This window comes from Mycteria americana, chromosome 5 (genome assembly GCF_035582795.1).
Source record: "Mycteria americana isolate JAX WOST 10 ecotype Jacksonville Zoo and Gardens chromosome 5, USCA_MyAme_1.0, whole genome shotgun sequence".
Classification (NCBI taxonomy): Eukaryota; Metazoa; Chordata; class Aves; order Ciconiiformes; family Ciconiidae; genus Mycteria; species Mycteria americana.
The window spans coordinates 71,476,368-71,502,832 of record NC_134369.1 but is presented as its reverse complement, the minus strand read 5'-3'; the positions used below and the strand labels follow the sequence as shown (position 1 = coordinate 71,502,832).

At 42.5% G+C, this 26,465-nt stretch overlaps 1 protein-coding gene across 5 annotated transcripts in view; it reads right to left on the bottom strand.

Annotated features, from left to right (window-relative positions):
* Positions 1-1,466: 1,466 nt before the first annotated feature.
* MAP4K5 (mitogen-activated protein kinase kinase kinase kinase 5) overlaps positions 1,467-26,465 on the bottom strand; it is a 71,168-nt gene continuing 46,169 nt past the window's right edge. For 2 of the 5 annotated variants that reach the window (XM_075503970.1, XM_075503969.1), the window contains exons 16-33: positions 25,512-25,576; positions 22,660-22,704; positions 21,904-21,973; positions 21,230-21,440; positions 20,360-20,457; positions 20,216-20,257; positions 19,522-19,606; positions 19,352-19,431; positions 15,508-15,568; positions 14,344-14,458; positions 14,151-14,209; positions 12,675-12,778; positions 12,109-12,286; positions 11,057-11,125; positions 10,251-10,343; positions 8,090-8,160; positions 7,278-7,333; positions 1,467-4,765 (exon numbers count right to left, since the gene is read on the bottom strand). In XM_075503970.1, the coding sequence (XP_075360085.1) occupies positions 4,678-4,765; positions 7,278-7,333; positions 8,090-8,160; positions 10,251-10,343; positions 11,057-11,125; positions 12,109-12,286; positions 12,675-12,778; positions 14,151-14,209; positions 14,344-14,458; positions 15,508-15,568; positions 19,352-19,431; positions 19,522-19,606; positions 20,216-20,257; positions 20,360-20,457; positions 21,230-21,440; positions 21,904-21,973; positions 22,660-22,704; positions 25,512-25,576 (1,590 nt within the window). In that variant the 3' untranslated portion in view covers positions 1,467-4,677. The remainder of the gene's footprint in view (positions 4,766-7,277; positions 7,334-8,089; positions 8,161-10,250; positions 10,344-11,056; positions 11,126-12,108; positions 12,287-12,674; positions 12,779-14,150; positions 14,210-14,343; positions 14,459-15,507; positions 15,569-19,351; positions 19,432-19,521; positions 19,607-20,215; positions 20,258-20,359; positions 20,458-21,229; positions 21,441-21,903; positions 21,974-22,659; positions 22,705-25,511; positions 25,577-26,465) is intronic. The other 3 variants (XM_075503972.1, XM_075503973.1, XM_075503974.1) reach the window with 3 other exon arrangements.

Below are 26,465 nucleotides of genomic sequence, written 5' to 3'. Positions count from 1 at the left end.
CCGGGGCGGGCCCTCGGGGGGGTCCCACCGGCGGGGGACGGCCTTTGCGAGGCGTCTCTCGCCGGGGCGGAGGAGGAGGAGCCGCCCCTGGGGACCCCAAAACCAGCCGGGGCGGTCCCCGGTGGGGCAGGGGGGTCCCCATGGCCTCTCACGGGGCCACACGCACCCCCGGGGGCGCCGAGCCTTCCCTGCGCCGGAGGGCTTTACCCCGCCCCAGCGCTCTGCTTTTCCATGCGAGTCTCTGGTTTTCCCGCGATTTCCCCACAGGGTTGAGAGGAAGAGGGAACGCCTCTCCCAGGGTCGGCAGGCTTCAACCGGCACCCACAGCCCTTTCCTCCGGCACCCCGGGCACGGCCTCCAGCCAGCAGCAGGGGAGAGGAGGGGAGGCCGTTCCCCGGGGAGGCCATGGTGCCTGCGCAGGGAGAGAGGCGTTTGGGGCGCCCAGGCACGGGCATGGCTTCGAGTGCTGGCACACAGGCATTCCTGCCCCAGCGTCGGTGTGGGGCCTGGGAGACGTTGCATTTCCCTGGGACATCTGCCCCCCGTACAGTTCAAGCACTTTGAGTGTCTGGCACCTGATGAGCTTCCACCTTTCAATGAGCGTTTCCATCTCTTACCTTCGCATCATCTTTCCTTGTGCACCCATTTAGGTCCGTGGCTCCTTAGCCGTTTCCTCACACCCTGACGCAGATGGCCTTTTATGGTGGCAATCCCTTACACACACAGGCTGATGCTGAGATGCACCCACAGTGGGAACAATCTTCTGCAGAGGAGGAATATTCATCTGGATTTATTTACCAGTAACTGGTGATTGTGTTGTCCAAAGGTGCATTCATAGCCCCCCTTTTCTCTCTACCTCAGCACGTCCCTGAAGATGTGGAGTGCAGATGGACCAAGGGCAGTGGAGTACAGATGGACCAAGGGCAGCACGGAGACGGCCAGCGTGCGAGAGCAAGCCTTGTATAAAGTGCTCTAGTCCTGCTGCGACTGAGCTGTGCCCAGGGTGGACTGTCAAACACTCCTGTCCACGTTTTCTTATTCTAGTAACCCTCCTCTAGAGCCCACCGACCACCTTGCTCTGCCCCATGAACCAGGCACGAGGGAGCCAGCCCTTGGTTTTCAAGCCAGACAACTCACCCGCGGTTCCGTGGTGACTCCCGGCGACTGGCAGCAGGGCTGTGCTGGAGCAGAGTGCTGGGCAGCACGAAGCTAGAAAGAGCTTGCCACTGCTATTCCGATTTCTCATTTCCGTGCTACCCCCAGACCTCCCTTTCCTCCAGCTGATCCGCTCTATGGGGGAGATGGCCCGTGCCTCCCTGTGCAGTCCGTAGGGTCGAAAAGAGCGGCCAACCCTGGGTCAGGCCCTTCCCACCCACTGCCATAAAACCTGGAGACCAGCTTACTTCCTTCGAGGTATGTCCGATAACGTATTGTTCCCAGCAAGTCCACCACACCACATCTAGGTATCAAATAAAGCATAGTTTATTTGGCATAGACTGAAATGAACTGCAACAGAAATGTACGCAGAACGAAGCCTAGTTACACAAACTGGAACGAGTGCAGTTAGAGTCTCAGTTACAATCTAATGACTAAACAAGGTAAAAAGCACATTTCAGAAAGTCTCCCAGTCTTGTCCTTTTCGTTCAGAGACACAGTGGCTCACTGATGCGTTGTACCTTTCATCTTTTAAGGAGATGCCATCACAATTACAGTTGTATTTTTCAGTTACACTGAATTTGGCTAGGAAATCAAAACAGACTAATCTACAGGCTGCTCTTCAAATACTGTTTGGACTTCAAAGAGCCCTGGCAGCCTGTTTTAAGGCTTTCAAGTTGAATACGTGAACCTCGTGCATCACGTAACTAATGCTTTGATATCTGTCAAAAGAGCAATGAGGGGGCGAGCAAGCTTTTGCTTTATAAACTCCAAAACCACACACTAGGCTCTCAACCCTGGTTGAAATGTCACAAAAACAAAGATACAGACACCACCAGACTAACTTAAACAGCCTAACAAATACAAATTACACTAGTCGGAGTCACCGAGGCTGGCCGGTTCAGCTATGAAACATGCAAATCCATTGTGCTACACTCCGCTAAGAGTTAACGAGTGAGGTTTTACACTAGGAAACAGTTTCTTGCAGATCATGCCAAAAATGCCACTGCCTATAAAACCGGACCAGACGAAGCATTTCAGAATATGCCATTAGAAATGCTTTAACGGCTAAAAAAGGTTTGATTAAATGAGGACTTTCCTAGATTCATTTTTTTATGATTCAGCAAATCACCAGTCATGTCATTCAAAGAAAAATACTTTCAGTTCATTACTTTTGCATGACAGTGTCATGACCTAAGAGTTATTTACTCCAGTTACTTTCCATAAATATTCATATTTTATTTACAGATTTCTCTAGTCTTTTAGAGATCTTCTTTAAGTGTTTTCAAAGATGATGCCAAAATTATGTTTGCAGTGAATGAGGTAAGTTAAGTGAAAGCGTTTGCTCTACAACATCTACACCTGGTGCTTCACTTTGCCTTCATTTTTGTTCTCAAGTCTTTGTAGACTAGGAGTTACACCATTTGAGGTTAATCACCAATCACTGTTACCTATGGAGAAGTAATTTCAGTTCTAGAGAACTCGACTTCTTTAAAACACAAAAATTACATGTCCCTCTTTTAATACTGCTGATCCAATTACAGCTGATGTGAACTGATTTTTATCTGTACACTTACTATTTATTAAACTTTGATACAGTTTCAGAACTGAAAAGCTTGACTTGATTTAAATATCAAGTCAATAACAAGAATTAGTTTTGAATGACAACACTAAGTGGATAAAATGCTAAATTATGTGCAAGTCTATTTTTCCTTCCAGACCTTCAGAACAACATAAAACTCCTGCTGTACCTAGTAACAAAGAGACGTTACTGAGTCATCACGTGTGCCGAGCTAATTCCGTCAATGTTAAATTATGAATCGCGCAGCCTGATGCCGAAGCAGACAACCCAGCGCCCTGTTCCTCAGGTTGCGAGTTAAAGATCAAACCACTCCGGCTCCGCTGCGTCAGCAGAGCCCTCAGACAGGCCAAGCCGTTGGAACACACTTACCTTTACGGCTTTATTAAAATGACATGGGAAGCTTCTAACCTGTCCTTCCTAGGGTAGCAGATCACAGACGCCGCATAGGCAGCGGCACGCTGCAGGACTTCATTTAAAACCCCTCAATTCCAATGTTTATCAACTGCTACCGTATCTGCCTAGGGACATCAAAGCTAGCAGGTTAATGTGAGGTAGTAAAACCAGATGCTATCCTGTAGTCGGTCTATATTTATATCTAACGGTACCTCAAGAATTGTAATTAATGAGGAAGACAAAAGGAACCGGTGTGACTCTTTAATGGAGAAATAAAGAGAGAAAGAAAAATGCAGGTGACAAAATAGGGAAAGGGAAAAGGTGATCGAAAGCTTTAATATAGAATACTGGTTCTTATCATATTTATTTATACTACACAGCTGGGGAAATAGCCATTTCCAAGCGACTGACACCAGCTGGATGGCTGTACGAACACAAAAGCTCGTACGCTCAGTTAGCACTGGAGGCTCCCCTCTGGAATAGTATAAATAAACTATACGTCATGGGCAGCCTGATACATGATACTTTCATTCATTAAGGATGATGACCAGGTACAATTTCCCTTTCACGTCACAAGGCTTATCCCTAATTTATGAAAATAAAGCATATATATTTTGTACATTTTTATATATATATAAATATATATATATATAAAAAATACACACTGCCGGTCAACTTAACACACATGCGCACATGCACACACACACATACGTATATTGTACACACCCACCCAGTAGCAACATGTCTGATATCATATTATATTTTGTGTACACACACCCTACATCTAGTAGTAAAGAAGAAAATCCCTTTTATGGCAATTCTGCAGGCAAAAAAAAAATCAATACAAAATACTTTGTTGTACAAAACTGCATTTTTACAAGATCAACCAACATTGTAACATACCCCTCCATAATGCACTACATCCCTACGAGAAAAAAGAATAATCAAATCTTTATACAATTGTAAAAAAAATTGTAAGCTGCTCTGCAACCTTCCTTTGCTAAAAGTTAGATACATTACACCATTCTAGCAGCAGATTAATAAATAAGGATTAAATAGTCTATTATACAAAGCCATACTGAATGGCAGATTTAAAACCAAAAAGCTTTGCAGATACGTTCACTTCCTACACAAATCTTTTTTATTAAGAATAAGACTCAGTATAAAACAGGGAAACAGCCAGCACTATATCTGTATCTACAGAATATAAGGAAAATCCAAGGGAAGTAAAATATTTAACAGTTTATGGCACCTTTACCGCAAAACATTTTTTTAAAGGCTCTGTTTCCCTGCAACTAATGAGTAAAGGGCTATTTACCTCATAGCTTTTATTAAGCAAACTCGATATAACCAACCACACAGTGGCAAGAGACAGAACCAGCTGTTCCCAGCTGCAAAAATGTATTGATTTCCACCCTAAACCAACATCATTTAGGTGTCAAGAAAAGAAACAGTAAGTCACAGTCCCGCTTGTACTGAGTTTCCTAATGCTTCTTCGGTCCTCGTGTGGCAAATTCACTCGGTTATTTGTGTTAGGTTACTGTTGCTTAGTAACTATTCTCATGTCCAGCCAAGATGTAGAGGTTGCTGTGTGCAGTCGGATTTTCTGTTGGCCTGCTTTCTAACACTACCACTCTGCAATCAAACACAAAGAGAATCCAAAACGGTTAGTGGCAAAATAGGAAGCACATGGTGTAACTACCGAGGAGGAACAAACTTGTTGCTCACAGGTTTCTACAGATTGGAGGGACATTGGTTCTCCTAAATATCTTGGGTATTTTATTCTTTAAATCAGTTACCTCATTTTCCAGCATCGCTTCTGCTAAACACACTAAAGCGGAATATACAAGGAACAGAGGACTAGAAGCAGCTTCTTGAACCAGAATCTGCCCCTCTCAACCACAGGCACATGGAATGTGTTACAAACCTCTTCCAAACTGACATCCTCCACCTCGAAATAAGCTGTGTCCTCTGCTTCTACTGGGAAGTTACCTCAGAGCCAGAGGGTTGTGAGGAGGCGCAACGCTGCTATCATCCGCAGCCCGAATACATGTATACCTCCTACATTTTGTGATAAGCATCGGCCACTAACCTAAATAGATCTCCTCCCTTCTAAATATTTATCAGCCGATGGCTTCATAGGGAACATTCAACCCCATCTCGGCCTTCGTCCTGCTGGATCATGTTCCTGCAGGCTCCTCTGGAAAACCTGTCTCCCCTGTCTTGGCACGCTGACCGCTGTCTTCTACACAGCTGTCCCATGCTGAACCTCGACAATCATCTCAGCAGCTGATATGGCTGGGCCTGTGACCTCCCCTCTCCCTTCCAACTGCTTAGCTCCTGCGTTTCTCTACACTAGGACAATATCCTGTCATTTTTAAGATTAAACTTCTCTCTGCTTTCTGCTTACTTCCTGTGTATCAAATAAGCCAAATGTGCCACTTGAACTCCGAGTTAGACTTCTCAAAGGGAGCCTGTCTCAGGGTTAGCATTGCACACGCTCCCCTCCCATGTCACATTGCTCAAAGAGTTTTCAAAGCAAGCCTCGCTCTTAACAGCCTCTGTCCCTGATCTTCACTGCTGCAGCTCAGCAGTTCTCAAGTGATCCAAGCCAAAAAGGTGCTACCGCATCTCATTCACTTGAACGGTAGAAAAGACTCCTGCTCCATTTGTACAGAGATGGAAAAATAAAAAACCAAACGATTTGGCAGTTTGATGAGATCAGAATGGAAGAAAATGGCTTCTCTGCAAAACTGCATGCAGCAGAGGGACTTCAACCTTACCTCCAACCCCAAGAAGTGCTTTGGGCTAAGTTGTTACTCAGATATGCATGTCTTCTATAAAAGTGCAAGCTGGACGAGATGAGACGCTGCTTCCCATCCCTCTGTCTGTTTAGGATGCTCCTGTGTTCACCAGCCCAACACAGAAATACGAGCCCTTTAAAGGTACCAATTCCAGCACGCAGGAAAGATTCACTGATGGTGGCACAGCGCGTACCTGGACTAATACACATGGCATCTGTACCGCAGCGGACCTTAGCAAAAGCTCGTTCTTGCAATAAAATGCCCCCTGCTCTGCTGGGAGTGACAGGGAAGGAAATTACCCCTGCCTGTCTGCACAAGAGGGTAACAGACAGAAAAGGCAGAATATGCGTTGTCAGAGGTTGCGCTGTGTTTGTATTTTTGAGATCTCAGAGTCAGCAGCGGCAGGGATCCTCAATTCCAACCGCAGTGGTCAAGTACAGTGGGTCCTTGGTGACCCCGGTGCAAAGCAAAGACTTCAGCTGTTTCTTGTATAGGCTACCCCTCCTCTTCAAAAGAGCTAGCGCGCTCTCACTCTCTTTCTGGACAGGGGATCCAAGAATGTAAGTGCACAAAATTATGGATTACTTCCAGAAAGTGAGTCAGAGCCAGGCTTCCCAAAGGCCAAGTGAGGGAGCAGAAGATCAGGGATTAGAACCGATTTCTTGACTCATTACTATCTACCTCTACATTTAGCGCTCTAGCTATCTGAAAAACCGCAAGTACTCATGTCCAAATCCAGAGACTGGGGCAGCTTCTGCTAAGGTTTCAAACCTGGAGGCAGCTGCAGCTCTTCCCAGCCTCTGTAGCTGAAAGGAATCATCTGGGTGTTATGGGGAACGGGTGAATTTAGACCACTGTGCATTAAAACCTGTACGCGATCTAGTTTGCTCTGCTATTTCCAGACCTCAAGGTCCAGAGCAGCAAAGGTTATTTTTAAGTAACTACCTGCCAAGGTAATTCACCAGTTCACCAGGAAAATCCAAGCCAGAGGCAGGCTTTTCCAGAAGCGCACTGGGCACCCTGCTCACCACATGCCAAAGGCAGCTCTCATCTCTCCCTGCGGCTTATCTCCTCCCGTTGTATTTCTATACGCTTGTGTTTGTGTTCACACTTCCATCTCTGCAGCGGAAAGTGGGGGAGGCCACAGGGGCTCTTAGTAATAATTTTGGACGCAGATGAAATCACTAATTAAATTTTTGGCTATTGCAGGCAGAAACAGCATTAGTGCCTCCCCCAGGACTGCCTACAGATAGATCTGTGGTGGGCTGGAAGCCAGTCCCGGCTGGAAGCTAGAAAGCTGGTTTAAATAAAATGAATGGTTTATGTTTCTTCAAGGTGATTACCTGTCTGATCCTAGTAAGCGGAAAACCCTGGTTTCATCTGATATCTCTTGAGTAACCTGTAGAAAAATGGAGACATTTAGGTCCATTTCAGTAGCAAAATGAAATTTATTGGTTTGAATTGGAAGGGGGAAAAAAAAAAATCAGTCTCTTAAAAAATTCAAATACAATTTAGTGCAAATTACAGGACTGAATCAGATAAATTGATGTTAAGCAAAAAAGAGTTTTAAATTTCATCAAATACAACTTATTTTAAATAATTTTTGTATTGTAGACTGTTATCAGTCTAGATGACTTGGTGGCACAGATGCAGTATGTTGATCAAACCTTTGTCAGCAGAGACTGACTAGCCTTCCCTGCATTTTCACAGAGGATGCCATCAGAAAGGACAGTGTTCTTTTTGGAAAACGGACTCTTTTTTTTAAAGGGACACTTTAAAACAAACAAACAAACAAACCAACCAACCAAGTGTCCTTTTTTTTTTTTTAAAAAAAGGATGCTGCCAACTCGAGCTTTTCATCCAAGAGCCAAGAAGCCCAAATGCTGCTTACACCACATCTGTACTGGCTCTGGGCAGAACCCGTTCAGGAGTCTCTGACTGATAATCTTGGAAACAGAGCTGGCTAAAGCATGTGTGTGAGCTTTACCAAGAGAAGGTATACAGGCAAGTCAGAGAAAGCAACCAGAGAGCTGAAGCAATGACAACATGGAACACAAGCAATATCACTAGGGAAGCAGCTGGAGGGGCCAAAGGATCAAGTGGTAAATAAGGAACAGGAAGAAATTAAACCTGGAGAGACTGGGAGATTACTTACTTCATCTGACTTAAAGCTTTTGCCCTGCATGCCGTGTTTCCAGAAGGCCAGCACACTGTCTTGAAGGCACACTGCAAAGGAGAAACACAAAATCAAACACAAAATATTTGGATATTAGGAAATTTTCCTTCACTGAAAGGGTTATCAAACATTGGAACAGGCTGCCCAGGGAACTGGTTGAGTCGCCATCCCTGGAGGTATTTAAAAGCCGTTTGGATGAGGTGCTTAGGGACATGGTGTAGTGGTGGGCTTGGCAGTGTTAGGTTTACGGTTGGACTCGATGATCTTAAAGGTCCTTTCCAACCTCTACGATTCTGTGAGTCTGTGAAAATCAGACCCGAGCGTGGCTTATGTGAACCAGAGGAACCCGGGTTTCTCACCAACAGTGATAACGGGAAGCGTGTGGAAAAAGTACATGGCGAGACTTGGACTACTGGTAGAACCACCAAACTCCACAATCACTGTAGAAAAACGGGACTGAAATGACTATTTGGATCCGAGACACACATTACTTTCTGAAGTGCTATTCAAAACATACCACTCAGACATTCCCTGTTTGCCAGGACAAGATAGGCATCTCTGGTTTTTCCTTCTCTCCCTTTCACTTCTATTCTCTGGATCTTTGTTTTCCTAATGATTCTGGAGAAAGCACCAGGAAGTGTATAAAATTCCTGCCAACCAAAACACTGTGGGTTGCTGGAAATTACAGATCATTTGAGTTATTATATTTACTTCAAAATAGACATGCGTATGAAAAATGGGAGGAGCCTTCCATTCAGGGCCAAAGAGAGAACACAGAAGGCTACCAGCTCTGAATGATTTAATTAACCAGACTGCTGAAAATAACAGATGAAGAGCCTGGTGTTCTTTAAGCAGTGCTACAGAAACCTATCTTACACCGTGTTTTATTTTTCCAAATCCTATTTGTTTTCCTTTACTAATCCTTCGAGTCACATTTTGTATCTGCTCAGTATTAGCCATGTCTTAAATACACAGAACAAAGGCATTCAGCAGAATCCGAAGAGCAATGTTTGTCACGCCAGCCTTAGACTAATCTTCACCTGCTACTCCCCACTCCACCCTGCAATCAGAGAATGAAGAGTTGTTTAATACCCTGAATTCCCAAGAGACCACTTGGAGTGTAAAGAACCGCTCACATTATTCAGTGTCAGCTGGTAAGTGCAAGACTTCGGGATAAATGCTTCTGTCTATGAATTCCTTCAGAGTTCAAGGAAAAGGCAACGGTCGAGTCACGGTATGCATGCGTCAGCAGGAGATGTTGTATGATACAAGTACAGCAGTTAATTAGAACATGTCAGAATTTAGGGAAGAATCACAGGCTTGATTAAAAACATCTTCCTTCAGGACAGGTCTGACATATCTAAATAGAGATGCTGTATAAAAGAATGCGCACTGCTTTACCAACTGCTGTTAAAATACAAAATACCTACGTCAAGAATCTTCTTCTAAAGGGAAGATGCCTGAGGAACCCAGAAATGCGAGTTGTACAGAACTGCTAACAAAACCAAGTTGTGTCTTTACTGATTTTGATTCCAGAAAGAAGTTCAGTTTCTGAGCTACGGAATTATTAAACTTATGTTAATTAGATACTTCTGAGAGCTTATTACAGCAGAAATACTTGCTTGACAATTGCAATTCAAGTTTTAGAAGCACGGCTGCTGTCCTCTAGTAGTCTAAAGACAGCAGCCTGTCCTCTAAGAATTACATTCAAATATTATTACCCTGACTGTTAAAAAATGGATGTGCTACCACTTTAAATAAAATCTTAGCTTTTAGAAGACTAACACAAAATTATGTATTACTAAAACATTTTTTCCTCCCCAAAGCTTTTTCTCAGTACTATGGAAATGACCAGAAAGCAGTCAGCCTTTTTTTCAACCAAATCATGATGCATCTTACTTATAAAACAGAAACAACACCAGATGGAAACACCCGCAGATTTGAGACACTGGCAACTGCCTTACTTTCTTCAGCATGCCAGTGGAGACAAAGAGACAGCTCACAATATGCTGACATATGCAATTTTTAGCATCAGGCCCCACTGGGTGCACTAGACCAGTCTAGATTATTAAAAACCCTTCAACACTCATCCCTCTAAATTCTTAGTCCCTGAGAGACAATAGAGAAGCAAATCACTTACCCACTGACTCAATGCAGAAATCAAAGCTCAACTCGGAGGCCAATTTCTTGCTTGACTTCAATTTCCCTTGTAAATTCACAATTTTCACAAATTCTCAAGAAAAACAGAAAAACAAGTATTAAAACCCACTGCTGAAAAGGATTGCTGACGGCTTTAAGTATGAAATACTACTTTCATCTTTCAGGCACAAAGAAATGCCCAAACCTAACATCTACAGTATTTGCCTAAAATGAATCCAAGAGCATCCTTCTCTCAAAACAAATATAGAAAACCTTCTTAGACACTCTGTATGTTTTGAGACTCTGCTGACAGCCATCCTGCAAATAACAAACAGTGCAGAAATGCGAATTCAACACAAAGCTTGGAAATTTAGGCAGACTAAGTCATTGCAAAGTTCCCATTGAGGTATTAACCTCTGATGCATGAGAGTTACGGTTATAATTACTGTGTACAATGGAGTGTTAGCTATTTGTCCTGCCAGCATTTGCAACAGGCAAATGTCACTTTTCCCCAGTAAATTTTGAAAATTTCCGATTGGCATATATTTGAATTCTGATTTGTAATGCTGCATTCCATTTCATTTTGAAAAGAAACAAGAATGATACACACATGAAGAGGGAAAGTGGAATCACAAGAGTCAAAATGAAAACCCACTTCTCTGAACTATATCTGCTAGGAAATATTACAACACAAATGAGTAATGAAGGGAGAAAAATTAACTTGTGGTAGAGTTCAAATCAACAACTGTGGCAAAAGAAGTTTTGCACAAGGTGGTGTAAGTTGTCGAACAGAGACAAGTTACTTACTGTCCAGGCAGACCAGGACAGTGTCTCTTTCCAGCTGCGTTACATGAATGGCATCTAACTGCTGATTGCCTTGTGAAAAAGAAAACAGATTATTTTATATCACATCGTAAGACTGATCTCAGCCTCCCCTCCCCTCAACCTCTCACCAACTGCTACAGCCTTTTCAGTACGCTACGAGCCTTCTGCAAGCTACGATACTTGTTACTCTCTTCCATTTTTTTAAGGCTGTATGATCCCAGAATGTTCTGGGAGGAGTACAGGGCCCAAGGACAAACCCATCAGTTCAAAGCATGTATTTAATATGAAAGCACTACTGTTTATTGGCATGAAATACATTTTATGTTACAGTTCAGCACAACAAGTCAGCTTCCTTCATGAAGAGGCATGATAATGAACAAAAGGAATCATCAAGGGAATCTTTGCTCCTAAAGAAATGCTCTTTTCCCATAAATCCACATCTGGAAAGATTATTGTGCTGATATTAAGCTAGATTCAATAGTTTTTCTAGTTTTTATTAATGAAGTTCTTGGTACAGCTGCTAAAAAGTGGTATTTAAATGTAAAAAAGTATATCCCACAGAGCCAGCAGAGAAAAGCATCTGCAAGATATCAACTAGCTTTTGAAGATAAAACAGAATCTTCTACTTATTAATAGCCAGCTGAAGACGACAAGCCTCCCCCAAGGGCTGGAGGACAGACGAGAATGCGTTTATGTGTCTTTCCACAGGAAAGAAGGGGAAAGAGGAGTGAGCCTGACCCCAGGAAAAAGTATGCAACCACAAATGAGAACCCAATCAGCAGGGTCTGCATTACTATTTAAGGAAATTTATAAAATAAAAGATGTGTCTAAAAATGAAGTCTTTTAAGAAAGATAGTTTATACTGAAGTTGGCAGGTCATCACAAGAAGAACCTGGGATCAGCTTCAGTAATGCTTTTGATAGAGAAGCGGCATCATTTTGCCTAGCCTAAAGGGTTTCCAGATGACTTCTGAAGAAGGGATATCAATGGTTACCAGAGAATGAAACGGCCGCAAGATGGACCAACAGTCTTACCTGCACCGATTTCTGTAAACCATGAAGAAGCAGAGTTCAAGTTGATTGTCTCAAACTGAACTACCTGATTTGGTTCAGTACCCTTACTGATAGCTACGCAGACCATTGGGTACTCCTGCTCTGGTATCACTAGCATTTCAAACACATTCAAAGGGCTTGGCAAAGGAAAATCAAAGTGCTGGAAAAAAACATAATAAGGCATTTGTAAAGTTTCCTTTTACCTTGGAAATAAGAAGCCTAAAATAACATGCACAAAGCATAAAAGATACAGAAGAATTTTTCACTGCTACCAAGAGTGCTTTTTTAAGACAGCATAAGCTGTGAGCAACATTATGTTGTGCAGAGGTATATGCTAGCCTGTTATTGCTAGTACTGGGCTTGATCCAACACTTGACTGACTGCAGTCACAAGATTTTCTTAGTCAAAATGCGTCAAGCCAGATTTTCAAGTGCTCAGAACCCACAGATGGGACTAGCCTGGGATGTACTTTCCATTACAAATTCTGGAAAGGTTATTTCAACAAATGTATAATGATTAAATGTTCTAAACTAAAGTGAAATACTTACCTTTATTAACATGAATTTCTGCATTGGCTCATACCACTGTAGTAGAACAATTCCAGACTGCAATGCACCACACAGGTATTTATGTCCTGTGTATGGATTTCGTACTATATAAAATAAACAGACAAAAAAAAAAAGGAAAAAAAAATGGTTTAAGTCCAGGAAGTTCAATGCATACTTGAAAAAAACCCCTGCAGCTATCTTTACAAATAATTTAAGAAATAGTAGCAGTTTCACACGGATAATGGCCTTCTGGCTTGCCATTCAAATATCCACAGTGATTAATATTGTGCTACATTCCAGACAAATTCAATTATACTTATAATTAATAACCACTAGCATTCTTTGAGTCCCAGTAAAGAGGCCACATGCTGAGTGGCCAGAAAAGCCGTAACACCTTCTTCCTGGGGCTGTGTGAGCAGGGGGAGTGAAAGGTCCAGGTCAAGTTGCGATTTAAATAAAAAAAATTCCCAAGCAGTGAAGATGTCCCATAACTTCTTGTGAGCTTTGACAGCTAATGAAATAATGTGATGAAGGGTTTGGGGTTTGTTTTTTTAAGCTCAGTTGGATACAAGACCAGCCTGACTTCAGGAATCAGTTGTAAATACGTCTACTGTAGACACTTTATATGAGCTAAAGAGGATATCCAAGTTTGAAACTAGGTACTTTATACTCTGCTTAAGCATTGTCAAGAGTGTAAAGCTACAATTTCACACAGCACTAGGGCCAGTTTTTGAAAGGACTTGTATTCTGTAGAAAGCCCAAGCCTTTCTGAAACTCAGTGAAGCCAAAGACAAATCTGCAACTCCATGAGCTTTAACTCTTTTCTGGGCACTTAGAACCTGAGCGATGGCTTCACTCCTCCCCAAGGTGACATAATTTTTATTCATGTCCAGCCTTTTCTTTGTGGAAAAATATTCTTTTCAAGTATTCTTTGAAATTCTTTTCAATATTCTTTGGCCTAGATCCTAGTTGGATCTAGGTCAAAGCTTGAGCCAAACTGACAAAGCAGAAAGGGTATTTGTGCACGTGCCACAAGTCTGGGATTCCGTAACAAGCGTTACACTTGCAGGCAGTCTGCGGGTCACAGTAACTAGTTGGCTCGGGTGGCAGAGTGAAGCCAGTGATCCCAAACATCGACTTATTCACCGAGAGCTTCAGCAGCTCTCAAAGAGAGTGTGCAACACCCGTCAGCTGTGTGCTGCCGGCCTTCTCCAGGGTTTCCCTTTGGATCTTGCTCTAGACAGCAAGATTTCTAGGTTAAGAGCTGATATGAAAAATGCTTTTCCGCTGAAGAGCATAAAGACGCCCACGTTAATTAAAAGGAAAGCTATGCACCAGCATTAAGAAATAATGTAGTCATACTGTTTTCTGAACAATGAACTAACTATAAGTTTATTAAAAAGAAATGAGTTTGAGACATGCCATGCCCCACGACAAAGGCCAGGAAAAGAAGCACAAAACGGAACGCCTACTCACCTATACAGCATTTGTGGCATCCTTTTGTATCGGGGATCTTTGTCGTTAAGGCAAACTTCCTGGAATAACAATTATAAAAAAAGGCATCAACAAGAGATGCCGAAGGCCCTTCATGCTACCAATTCAACAGCCCAAACAGTATTTATGGGAATTTTCACTTGTTAATAATTATCTGTAAGTGAAAGATTTGTACCTTGGTAGTATTTTGTCAGGAAACCTATGGGTTTGAATGTGAGCAGCTAATCCTGTTTTTTTGGCTTGTTCAAACAAAGCTATTAAGTTATGGGAGTAGAGCTGGAATGTTTTCCCTGTAAGAGAGAAAAGCACAACTGATATCGCACCCATGCCTCCAGCAGAGTGCCGCACATTTTAGAAAAATGTATGTATAGAAAATTACCTTCTAGAGAAAGGGAGCACGTGCGTCAGATATTTCAAGTCCAGTTATGAAGAAAAATAAAACAAGACAACAATAATAATGCATATAGAGAAGACATGGCATTCAACTCAAAGTTCATTTTGGTGACACTAAAGCAGCTCTGAAAGTTAGTTTTATGTACATATTTTTAGCAGGCTGTAATTATATACCAACAATTAATTATACCAGGACATCTTCTTTATCTATAAATCAGTAAAAGTGGTGTTACACAAAATCCTGCATGTTTAAAAGCACAGTCCTACAATGAGTCTGCATGCCACAGTGCCGCTCTTTCCTATCTAGAATGTCTTATTCCACGACAACTGCCGAAAAACATATTTTTTTCAAGAATCAATCTCCTGGATTGGGAGTATTTCACAGCCACCTCATTCTCCTTTAAATTGAGACTGGTTTTGGTTTAGGGTGGATTTATTTTCTGAATCCGGTTCATACCAAAGACGCTGCCAGGCTACAATACACTGAGAATGATCAAACGCTGCATCTACATTTTGATAATGCACCTATGTTAATCCTCTCCTAATTTTGTTCTGACACATGAAAGCCACCCATATTCTGACTCTCCTAGCTCAGGGACCAAAGAAGAGGTCTTTAGATTCTCAGTCAAATTGCAGCCTTGGCAGAGGCAGCTCTTGTTTGACAAATACCAAATGCTGAGCTTTTCCAAACTAACTAAAAACAAATAAATAAAAAACCCATGGTGGGACACTGCAGACAACTGGCTCTACTACTGGTAAACAGCCAGTTCTATCTCTGAAAGTCTTTCACATTAAAACTCTCCTGAAGCAAAGCTTCCTAGACAAACACCAGAAACAACGCACAGTTTTCTACTTCAGTACAATCAAAATACATTGTACTGAATTATGACTGTAAATGTTTCTCTTTATCTATAATTTTAGTAATTTTCCCTCTATTTATACATACCTGACAAGGACATTAAGGTGTTATTGATAACATACAGCCAGGTGCACTTTCGAGGAAACAACTAAAGAAAGAAAATAATTCCATTAATAGAAACATCCGGGAATTTCTGACTCTGGTTTTCTCTGCCTGCTCCACCTCTGCCACCATTCCTGCAGGGATCGACACTGGAGAAAGTCCCAGCTGCAACTACAGTCTGCCCTTTAATTCACTCTTTGGACCCTTGCTTAGCCCTTTTATCTGCCTGAAATCGTTTTCATTCCTTCCCTCTTCTACCCCTGAAACTTTCAAAATTCAATTTTTCTTTATTTGTTAATCAGCAGCACAGAGCCAAAGTGGGACAACTGGCAGGACTGGAATACCATATATAGGAAGACATAGCTTGCTCAGGAATGACAGCCGGAGAAAGAAAGATAACTTTATTACAGAAACCTACTAAACCCCACAAAAGTCAGAAGAGGGGGAAAAAAGGCATTAGTATTTTCTAAGCAACTTGAATTTCCACAAAATCCTGAATTTTGTGGGACTTACCTGCCTGGCTACTTGTGTTAGCATGCTGCTTTGTAAACAGACAGCTCATGGAAGGCGTTGGGACTTATTTTTGTTTCAGAGAGAAGAAGTTACTCACGGGGCAGCTAGTCTAGGTTTGAGAAGATTTTAAAGTTAAGAAGAACCTCTTGACAACCTGAAGGGAATTTTGATAAAAGTGAAGGCAAATGACAGCATTTGGGAGTCTCAAAAAAAGAAGGAATCAGGACAACAGAATAAGGACAAGGATTTTTTTAACAAAAGAAAGACAAGACTAAATTTATTGAACTGTATTTATAGGTAAGGTCCTCCCTCAAGAAAAAATTGCCAATAAAAAAAGGAGTTCAAAGCATTAAGCCGTTTCTAAAGGAGACTATTAAAAAAGACAAAGGAAACGTATTAAAAAAAGACAACAGCAGACTGGTCCCCTGAGGGAAGCTGTTGCAAAACACAGCAGAAGATGCTTGAATCAAGGCTCTACAAAGAATGATTTTACTGGTTCAAGCAAACATCCATCTAACCTAATATCTGTTTCCAACAGTCACCATAAAGTGACACAATTTCTCCTAAAAATGGTGAAAACATGGAAAAATATGTATATAATACTGCATCTAATGCTCTGCCAGGCACCAAGGTCTTCAGGTCAGAAACCTGCTGAATCAGATACGGGCTCTATGCATTTAGTGAGCTTCAATGGATCTGTCCTCCATATATTTGTCCAGCCTCCCCTCTGAACTCATAACTCCTAGCATTTTGCAACTCCCCATGGCAAAAAGTCGCAGGGGCCAGTTACCCACTCTTTGTTTTTAATTTGGCTCCACTAGCTTCATTTAATGGCCCCACCGGAAGAGAAGGGGGAATAGCTGTTCCCTATGAACCGTCTCCAAGCCATGCCAAGAGGGGTAAATATTTCTTATTTCCCCCCCATGCCTTAAGTATCGCCAATACATAATACGGAAAACTGAAACAAGGACACAATGCTAAGGACGAAGAGGCAATCACAAGATAAGCCTGAAGGAAGAAACATAAGAAAGGTTAAGATGGACATTAATTACCAATATAAGAGAAGTTGATAAATGTGGTAACTGGGGGGGGGGGGGGGGGGGGGGGGGGGGAGGGGGGGAAGGTTTGGCCCACTGCTTGAGAGGGAAGAAAGACTAACACAGTTAATAGCACTGGGGTAGAAACTTGTGCTGGAAGCAGAAAAAGAACACGTTACACACTATTGCAACTAGATATACTCATGTCAGCAGGTGCCAATGAAGTTTACTTTACAGTAGCTAAGAACTGGCTCAAACCTCAAGGTCTCAGTAATGATTACCTTCAAGAACTGATGGAGGACGAACAAGGACCTCAAGAAGGACAAACACAGTACCTATGCCAAATAAAAAGAGCGGTGGGAATTGCAAAATAGTCTGACTGACTGACTGTATATCCAGAGTAGCACAGGAACAAGCCACATACTTTTTAATTACCAAGGGGTAACAAGAGCGGCTAGCACAGACTTCTGCAGAACAGGCTGCCTCTGAACATCTGATTTTCCTTCTTTAGGAAATAACAGCATAACTGCCGTGCTGGGGGCAGTGAAACAGTAAGATGTGAAACATACGTGAAGGACCTTGTCCTGCATGCCATTTCCATGTGCAACGTAAGAAAATATGGGGTAGAAGAAATTGCAGAAAGAAAACATACAACTGGTTGGACATAAAAATAGATTATCTATCCGCAATTTGCTATTTAATAGAAGGAAAAAGCAGCCTGTAGATATATAGTGTCTTCTTTGGGTCTGGTTCTGTTCAGTATTTTCACTGGAAAACTAACAATGGAATAGAAGTATACTTCTGAAATTGGGAGATATTAGCCTTGGAGAGACAGCAAGCACTTTGGAAGATGCGATCAGAATGAGAAGTTAGAGAAACAGTTTAAAATGTTCATTTGGTGGGGAGAAATCATGAAATAAACAAACGCAAATAAGGAAACAAGTGGCACGGCAGAAACACAGTTGTAAAGCCTCTGGGGTTTGTAGTGGATCGCACTTGACCTCTCCAAACTGAGGATGCTCTCACAGAAAAGGAAACTTTCATTTTGGGATGCACTGAATGTCAGAAGTAGACACTAGTAAGTTCTGTCTACTTACCACTGGCATATCTAACCTTTCAATAGGATTAAAAAAGCATGTGGAAGAGTCCAGAGAAGACTGTTACATGAAATAATTCAGGAAAATGTACAAGGAAAGAGATCACTTCAACTAACACAGCAAAGAGAAAATTGAGGTAAGAAGGCCAGGGGGTCTCCAACAGCTGCCACCACACTTTTTAGAAATTTATTATAAAAGTAAGTAGTTGTTCCCCGTGTCTACTGAGGCTACAAAAAGATCAGCAACTTCATATTCAACTCTATCCTATTGCATTCAGGTGCACCCTCAGCTCTCTTAACTTGACAGGATCATCTAATTGTATTGAATTCAAATTCCCAATTCTCACCATCAAGCCCTTTAAAATCTTCTCTCACTTTTGTCTGTGCCAAACTACCCCCGACGTGACCTTGCTGAGCCCCTTCCCCTTTTCTTTTGCCCCTCTCAAATTTTGGCCCCTAGCACGATGCTCCCAGAAACAGAGGACTTCCTCCTCTTAAGCACAGACCTCTGTGCAGTGCCCTTTCTGTGAAATATCTTTCTCTCACTACTACTCACACGTGCACCCACCCTGCCACCTCTGCTTTCCGACCTGTGCTGTGTCTCGACTGAATTTAATGCTCTTTAGAGGCCTGAAGTGCCTTTGTGAACTGCTTTAGAAACCTACAGGTATAAATCTCACTATCAGCATCTGCCAACACTTCCCTTCCAAGAATACTCTGCTACTCCTGATTCTAAAAAAGCAAATGTAACAATACCATGACTGTATGAAGTGGCTTTGGAAAGGGTTAGAGAGCCCAAGAAAACAGAAGCAAATGCATATTTATTGGTGATAACAATGCCAGCTAAATTAAATGGTTGAGGGATATGGTAGCATCCAGTGGAGAAGCAATATGCCATCTAGTGGAGATAAAACGGAGAGAGAAAGGGCAGGTGATCAGTTGTCTCCAAGGAGAAGAAAGATGTTTTAGTAGAGAACTCCTTTGAAAGCAACGTTACATAAGCAGCAACAAAAAATTCAGGTAGGTAGGGGAACTATTAATTTTCAGGCTTCCATTGCTTCCTTTGATGTGAATCAGTTTATGCTACAAAGCCTGGCATCCCATCTACCCCCTCTAATATCAAACTTTCTTGCTTCATAATATCCCCAAATCTATTCTCTGTGTTCGATACACCAAAAATCACCTGTTCCATTGTTGCTTCGTGAAGTTCATTCAAATTCAAAGTATAGATACCTTCTTCCGTGCCAAAGATAATGTACTGATCTAAAAATTTAAGAGAAATTGATTATTTCACAAGCTCATTACCACTTTGGCAACAGGCAGGTTTAAAATACAAACCTAGAATAACTTTACCTTTAGTATCTGGATGTATCCACGATGTTGCACAATTAATCTTCAAAGGACAACCGTCAAAGACTTTGGAAAAACACGCTCCCATCTGAAAGACACCAAAACTGAAACCTGAAACAAGTTTACAGTATAAAGTGTTTATCTTCTGGCACTTGGCCACTTAGTCCACACCTGTACACACCGCTGCTCTCTTTGTTCAGACACAAACTTACTCTAATATGCTGTAATGCAAAAAACATTTTTATCTTCCCCAACAGCTACAATGCAGCCTTCCAAACCTTTTCATAGACTTCATATACGTTAAGTCAACGCAGAGAGGGATCGGAATGATATGAACAATTTTAAGTACCTACTGGGTAAGAACAATATTGAGTGCTTATGTAAGTGGCATATGAAGGGAAAACAAGCAGAAATGTTGGCATAATAACACCCTCTCGCATCACCACCACCTCTCCTCCTTTCTCTTTACTAAGCAGAGTAAATGGTGCACCATTTAGAGCAGACTGAACGGTGAAAGGAAGTTTTAAGAAAAGGAAACAAATATTGTGGATTCAGTACACGAAAAGTAACTGGCTATGAGATGCAGAAAATCACCCCAGATGAGCCGGTGGCTTATTCTAGCATAAACCTTGTGACACTAGAGAGATGCCATGACAGCAGGCTTCCAAAAACTCCTACTGCAAATGAGATTTCTTACCAGCACCTTCGGTGTTGGTGGCAAACCATTGATTGCTGGCTTCTGTGGGAAGAAAAAAAGATCATAAAATAACCTCCCACGCACTGACATAAAACTAGCTAGCTAACATGACAGTGAAATCAGACTGAGAGTCACAATACTCACAGGAAAATCTCTTTTCTCTTTTTTACGTGGCAGTTGAGGGATTTGTCCAGACCCTTCTGCATTTTCTTCAATGAGTTTCAGCATGCCATCCCCATTTCCTGAAAAGAAGCCCAGACACATTTTGTAGCTCACTTGACACAGCAAAATAGAAAATATTTTGTTGCCCTATTCTCTCTTCTCCCCTGTGTCTAGCAGGAGTGGAGAAGTGAGCTCTGAAACTTCCATGTACACATCTCAGGTAGCTGAACCCTTCCCAGGACAGCTGGCCACTCTTCTGCGTGCTAAGCTACGCCGTAATAAAGGCTTTCCATTATCCAAACAGTCCCCAGGCCAAACACAACAGAGAATAAAGCTGTGACAAGGTCCTCGCCGATGACCCTCCCTGCACATTCGTTGTTTTTCTGCTATTCCTGCAGGCAACACAGGAACGGTATTGACTGGCTGAGTGTCCTTGTTTTGGGAAGAACATTTCCACCACGGATCATGGCTCTAATCACAGAATCATTTAGTTGGAAAAGACCTTTAAGATCATCAAGTCCAACTGTAAACCTAACACTGCCAAGCCCACCACTACACCATGTCCCTAAGCACCTCAGCCAAACGTCTTTTAAATACCTCCAGGGATGGTGACTCAACCAGTTCCCTGGGCAGCCTGTTCCAGTGCTTGACAACCCTTTTGGTGAAGAAATTTTTCCTAATATCCAACCTAAACCTCCCCTTCTAATAAGAACCAGCACACATGTAAAAAGGAAAGCTGCACCTCGTGATCAGCTTGTATTAAAAAAAATTATCTACTGAAAATAGCTGACTCTAGAACTGATTTCCTTTTTACAGGATGCGAGTCACCTTTAGGAAATGCAATGCATTTACCTAAGTCGCTGTATCTAGCTGTGAGCAATCCAGGGCTACTGATGCTGCTGGTCATACCAACGGGGGAAGACTCAGTCTGAGGCCCACAAACAGGGATACTCTGTCTCCTGTGAGCTGGTGGGGCTCTGTTCTGCGAGTCTGGGAAATGTTTTATTGTCTGACATTTCTCATCGTCCGGAAGGTTTTCCTCAGGATAACTGTTTATTCTCGGCTGCAACAAACAAAAGAGGTGACGATTACCTGGGGAATGGCACCTGGAAGCATAAACTTCAAACAAGTTTAACTCAAGTCAGACTGCTTCTACACAGGAAAAAATATCAGCCTTTGAAAAAAGACACTGGACAGCAGAATAATCAAAGAGGTATTCCTTCTCTGATGGAAAATCACAGCAGCGGGCAGAATGCTGAACAAGAGGACATCCCACGCAGCATGCTCTCTTTAGAGGGAAAATACCTACAAGTCACTTTGTCTAGGGCAGAGTATGAGGCCAGGAGTCCCCAGAGGTCGAGACCGTACAGACTGCAAGTCAGCATAAAATACGAAGCTGCACGAAGTCTGCTAGCAAATGGTATTTAACAGAATTTATAACCTACTGAGACATCAGACAGAAGCGCTGCTGAGGCTACGCAAGTGGGGTTTGCTGTCTAAAACTCTTAAAGAACACCATCTCTTACCTTAGGAGGCAGCGGAGGTGGCCCTGCTCGCTTTAGTGTTGATCTACAAAGAAAAGGTGCAGTAGTCATCCTAGTTAAACCAACACCATAAACAGAATTACTTGAGAACACAGACTGCAAATAAGACGAGCTAGATGCATAGGAAAGATGGATCACAGCTTTGCACGAACAGGGTTAAACTAGAAGTCCAAGAGTGGGACAAAAGCACGTTAATCTTGTTAGAATTGTTGTTTGTCGATAAACTCATGTTCTTTCATAAATGCCAATGTTACAGAGCATTCTGTGGTGAAGGGTATTTGAAATTAGCAAATAAATATATGTTCAGGGACTAGTTCGGTGCAGTTTGCAGCTTTCGCTCTGGATCAGACAAACATTTGGGCACCAGAGGAGCTGCACATACCCCACCAGAGCTCTGCAGGAATATCTGTACGTCCTGTCACTGCCAGGCCTGGCTCATGATTGATGGATTAATCAACACAAAATCTGCTTTAAAGTATTAGGCACTTCCATATGCACTCTAAGATAACCTCAGGAAGGAGAGCAAGGGAAGAAAGCATTGCTTTGCGGACATTCTCCTGACGATCAGATAAACAGTCAAGCATGCGTTAGACCTTTGAGCACAACCAGCCCTCACTTATTTATGAGTGGCAAAGCCGCCTGCAGCATTTTAAGGGAAGAGGTTTTGCCAGAACGCTGCCTGCTTTAGCGAGAGCTGCACGGAGTAAACACAACTGTACACGAAGGATGTCCACTCACTCTTCAACATCTTCACTCCCATCGCCAAATTTTGTAAGCAGTCCCCTAGGTAAAATGTTTATAAAATTAAGAGCTCTGCTCTAAGGTTGACACGTGCAACTAAACCGATCGGTGACGTCATTTAGTTGCATAGCAAGCATGTCCCAGCCCTTTCCAAAACAAAGCATTTCTCTCTTATTCACTGCATTAAGCCCTCTTTCATTTAGTACAGTCCTTTCCTTTCCTTCTCTCACCCCCCAATAATCACTGAAGCTCTCTTCCATACCAGATATCATCAACTCATCTTTCATTTCCATACCTGGTATTTTAAATATTGTTGAAATGCCTAATAACAGTACAATATAAAAACAAGAAGAAGAAGAAGAAAAAAAAAATATGAGAATGGAGGAAGTTACTGGGAGACAAATGGAGAAAAGCCTTTACAAAGGGAAGTTTCCTCCTTTAGTGTTATACACTAAAGACACAGACTGTTTCCCATTACAGTGGGAATTTTTGTTTCAAAGCCACCCCAGGGTCAAAAGAAGAAATTGTGACTAGAGGATCAAAGCAGCACTGAAATCTAATCCCGAAACAAACAAAAACTGATAAAATTTTGCAAAATGGCAATTTTCAAGCTGTGTCTTCACAAAAAAAAAAAAATTAAACTGCACTGAATCTATAAAAATCTAAGCCATAAATCTAAACCCAATAAAAAGCATTCCTTAGTATGCTGTTGTGATACTGCGAAGTCTCGGCTTCCGCACTTAGCAATCGCGAGGTGGAAGAGGCGGTTCAGAAGCTGGCTGTCTCAGTGTTCAACCAGGGATGGGCTGCTGCAGCCTGCAGCAGCCCGGTGCAGTCCAAGTCTCTGCCTGCAGAGCAGACACCCCCGTACCCCACCAACTCACCCCCCCTTCCACGTTCCACAGCACACCACGTCACCCACTGAGGAATGACCACAGGGGTAACGAACAGGAAAACAAAAGCGTATGATACAAAAACTAAGCCAGCCTGAAACAAAAACTAAGCCAGCCAACTTTGGATTAATGTAAAATTTCCCTGCAAGTTACGTCTGAAGGGAAGGCAGCAAACAGTTGCCAACGGGAACTACTAAAAAAATTTTTAAAAGTCCAACCATCAAGAAAAACCACCTCCATAATACAGAAAATTTTGAAAAAAGTGATTTTAAAATGCTACAATAAGGATGAGAAAAAACAAGAAATAAGTTCAATCATCAGGTACACATTCTGGTATTCCCCTTTCCAGTCAAGCAATTCCCGAGTCGAAGGTATCAATCACCATTCACTGTGATGAAAGCCGAAGGGCGTGAAAAGCAGGGACCCCCCAGCACACATCCTCTCTGTACATCCCTGGTATTACTCAGAATTGCTGGGACAGAGGAGCTATGCGTTTCCTGTTTATCTTTTTAAACTGGAAGTGGTTTCCAAGTAAGCAGCACAGGCTCACCATCCCGAAACCTTATGCCTGTCCTCCTTGCAATACTAAATCTGTATCTATTTACTGATTTATAGCCCTAGCAACGTTTGCTACGGCTACGTTCATTCTGCTTTTAATACAGCCTGGTATAGACAATCTTAATAACGCTACAGAAACAGAATCAAATCCCTAAGTCGCTTTGCTGGGAGGAGCTTCCCCCCCTCCCTGCTCCTCGAGCCGGCAGATTCCAGCTATCCGCAGAAAAGCCAGCACTCACGAGAAAGACTTTCAATCTGCAGCTCATCAGGGTCACACAAACAAACCGAGAGAGGAAGGAAAGCAGTCGCTGTCATTACTGGACAGGGAAAGGCAAGGCCTAGAGAGCCACCCCGAACTTTTACTACAATGAGAGTCAGAACAGAAAAATAGGTTGAACTTAAAAAGACCCAAACGCTGGCAACCTCCGTGACACGGTCAGCTTTCCAGGGGGCTGTAATGTCAGCTGACAGCTTATGCAAGACTTTATCTGCAAAAAAGCCAAAGAAATTCACTGCCTGCTACTCAGTTCCAAATAAAGATGGGAAACAGGCTCTTTTAGCCGAGCAATTATTTCAGCCGAAATACCATCTTTCCCTACATATGTGCATCAGTCAGTATTACTGAACTTCGATATACTTCACCGCAAATTCAAAGATTCCCTTTAAAGGCAGAATCCAGTATTTTGCAGCAAAAGGAAGCCACATACCTAACAAATTCAATCCTAACTTGGACAGAGTCGTGCTCCCTTACTCAGGCCTGCTTTATCCCAGGGGAGATCAATTGTAGCGTATCTTTACCTAAGACGTTTCACCCCAGAACGCCGCCTGACCGTGTTACAGCTTACACTCATCAGACCCCCACAACAGAAGCAGTCGTGCCGTCGGACTGAACTTGGTAAAACTAAATCTTCAGAAGTGGTTTCTCCTTCCCTTTCTTGCAAGGACCCGCCTTCAGGGCTGCGACCGTGCTTTGCCACAGGATGTCACAACCACAGCCGCGGCGCAGAAGAGAAGTGCAAGGCCAGCACAGGATCCTGAACTCAGCCCTTGCAAGGTTACCAGCTTTGCTTCGGAAAATTGACTCTGGCTGCGTTATTTCAGCGTGCTGGCCATACGTTTACACTTCACTTGCCATCTACAACCGGGGAGCTACAACAGATTTAAAACAAACTACTGTTTGTGGTTAAAAGGGATTAAAAGCCATTCCCCAAGAGAATGAATGACCAACCAACTGCAGGAGGAGGACTGTATACTGGGTAAAATCTCCCTTAACTTTATGAATACTAAAGTGGATTAGGGCTTATGGTTTGATTTTCCACCATAGCTCAATTTTTCTTTCAGAGTGTATTTTCATATTAAGTCACAGAAATAAAAGAAGTTTTTAAGCTCTGTACTTACTTGCTGCTTCCACCATCAACAAAAGGATTCCAATGCGAAGCAAAGTCAGTGCCAGCGGCCACAACCTGAAGATGCAGAAATTTTCAGTTTTTTTCCCCCGTCAAACTTGAAGTACCTTATCCACAGCACATGAAGAGGCCTGGGGAATTCCCAAGCCCTGCAGAATGACCCATAAGCAGTCAAATAAAATTCCAAAGTGAAATAATGTTTTACAATCTGATTTGAAAGCAACTATTGAAAATCTATCTTCTTCTTAGACTCAGACTTAAAAGCAGCACCTGGAAATGGTATAATACCAGTATCAAGTGGCAATAAGTAACAGGAAAGCAAAAATTTATGGTAAAAACTCGTCTTTTCCACTCAGGGCACTTCCAAGACACTCTTCCAGCAAGAGAACATAGTGTAGCCACCTCCAAACTCATATGAGATGCCATCAGCAGAGGCTGGGAGCATTCCTGTCACTAGACATGGCACTGAGGGGACCTCAACAGTAACGACAAGTACAGATCTCATCAGTCACATTCAAAAAAAGATGAACTCGTACCTACCTGGTGAGCTGGAGTACAGCTGTAAAAAACAGGAATGGGATTTTTCTGGAGTGCTGAGCACTGATGTCTCCAAATCAAAACTAACAGCAGCTGTGGCTATTCACAACGCTTATTAAAAAATGGAGCCCTTGTGTACATAGGCACATCCTAATCCCAAAGAACGTTAATTAGCTGAGCTGCAGTAAACTGCTGAGGGCTGGAACAAACAGCAGCAGCTCACAGGGGGCAAAACTGGCTGCATGCGAGCTGGCGGCCTTCCAAGAAACAAGCAGCAAATAAAGCCTGATGATGGGAAGATCAAGGACTCAAATGCAGAACGGCCTCTTCACATTATCAAATTAATAGGCACATGTCGGTTTTTTCATCAGAGCGTGACTCTCCGCACAAAGCATGGAGGACGATTCAT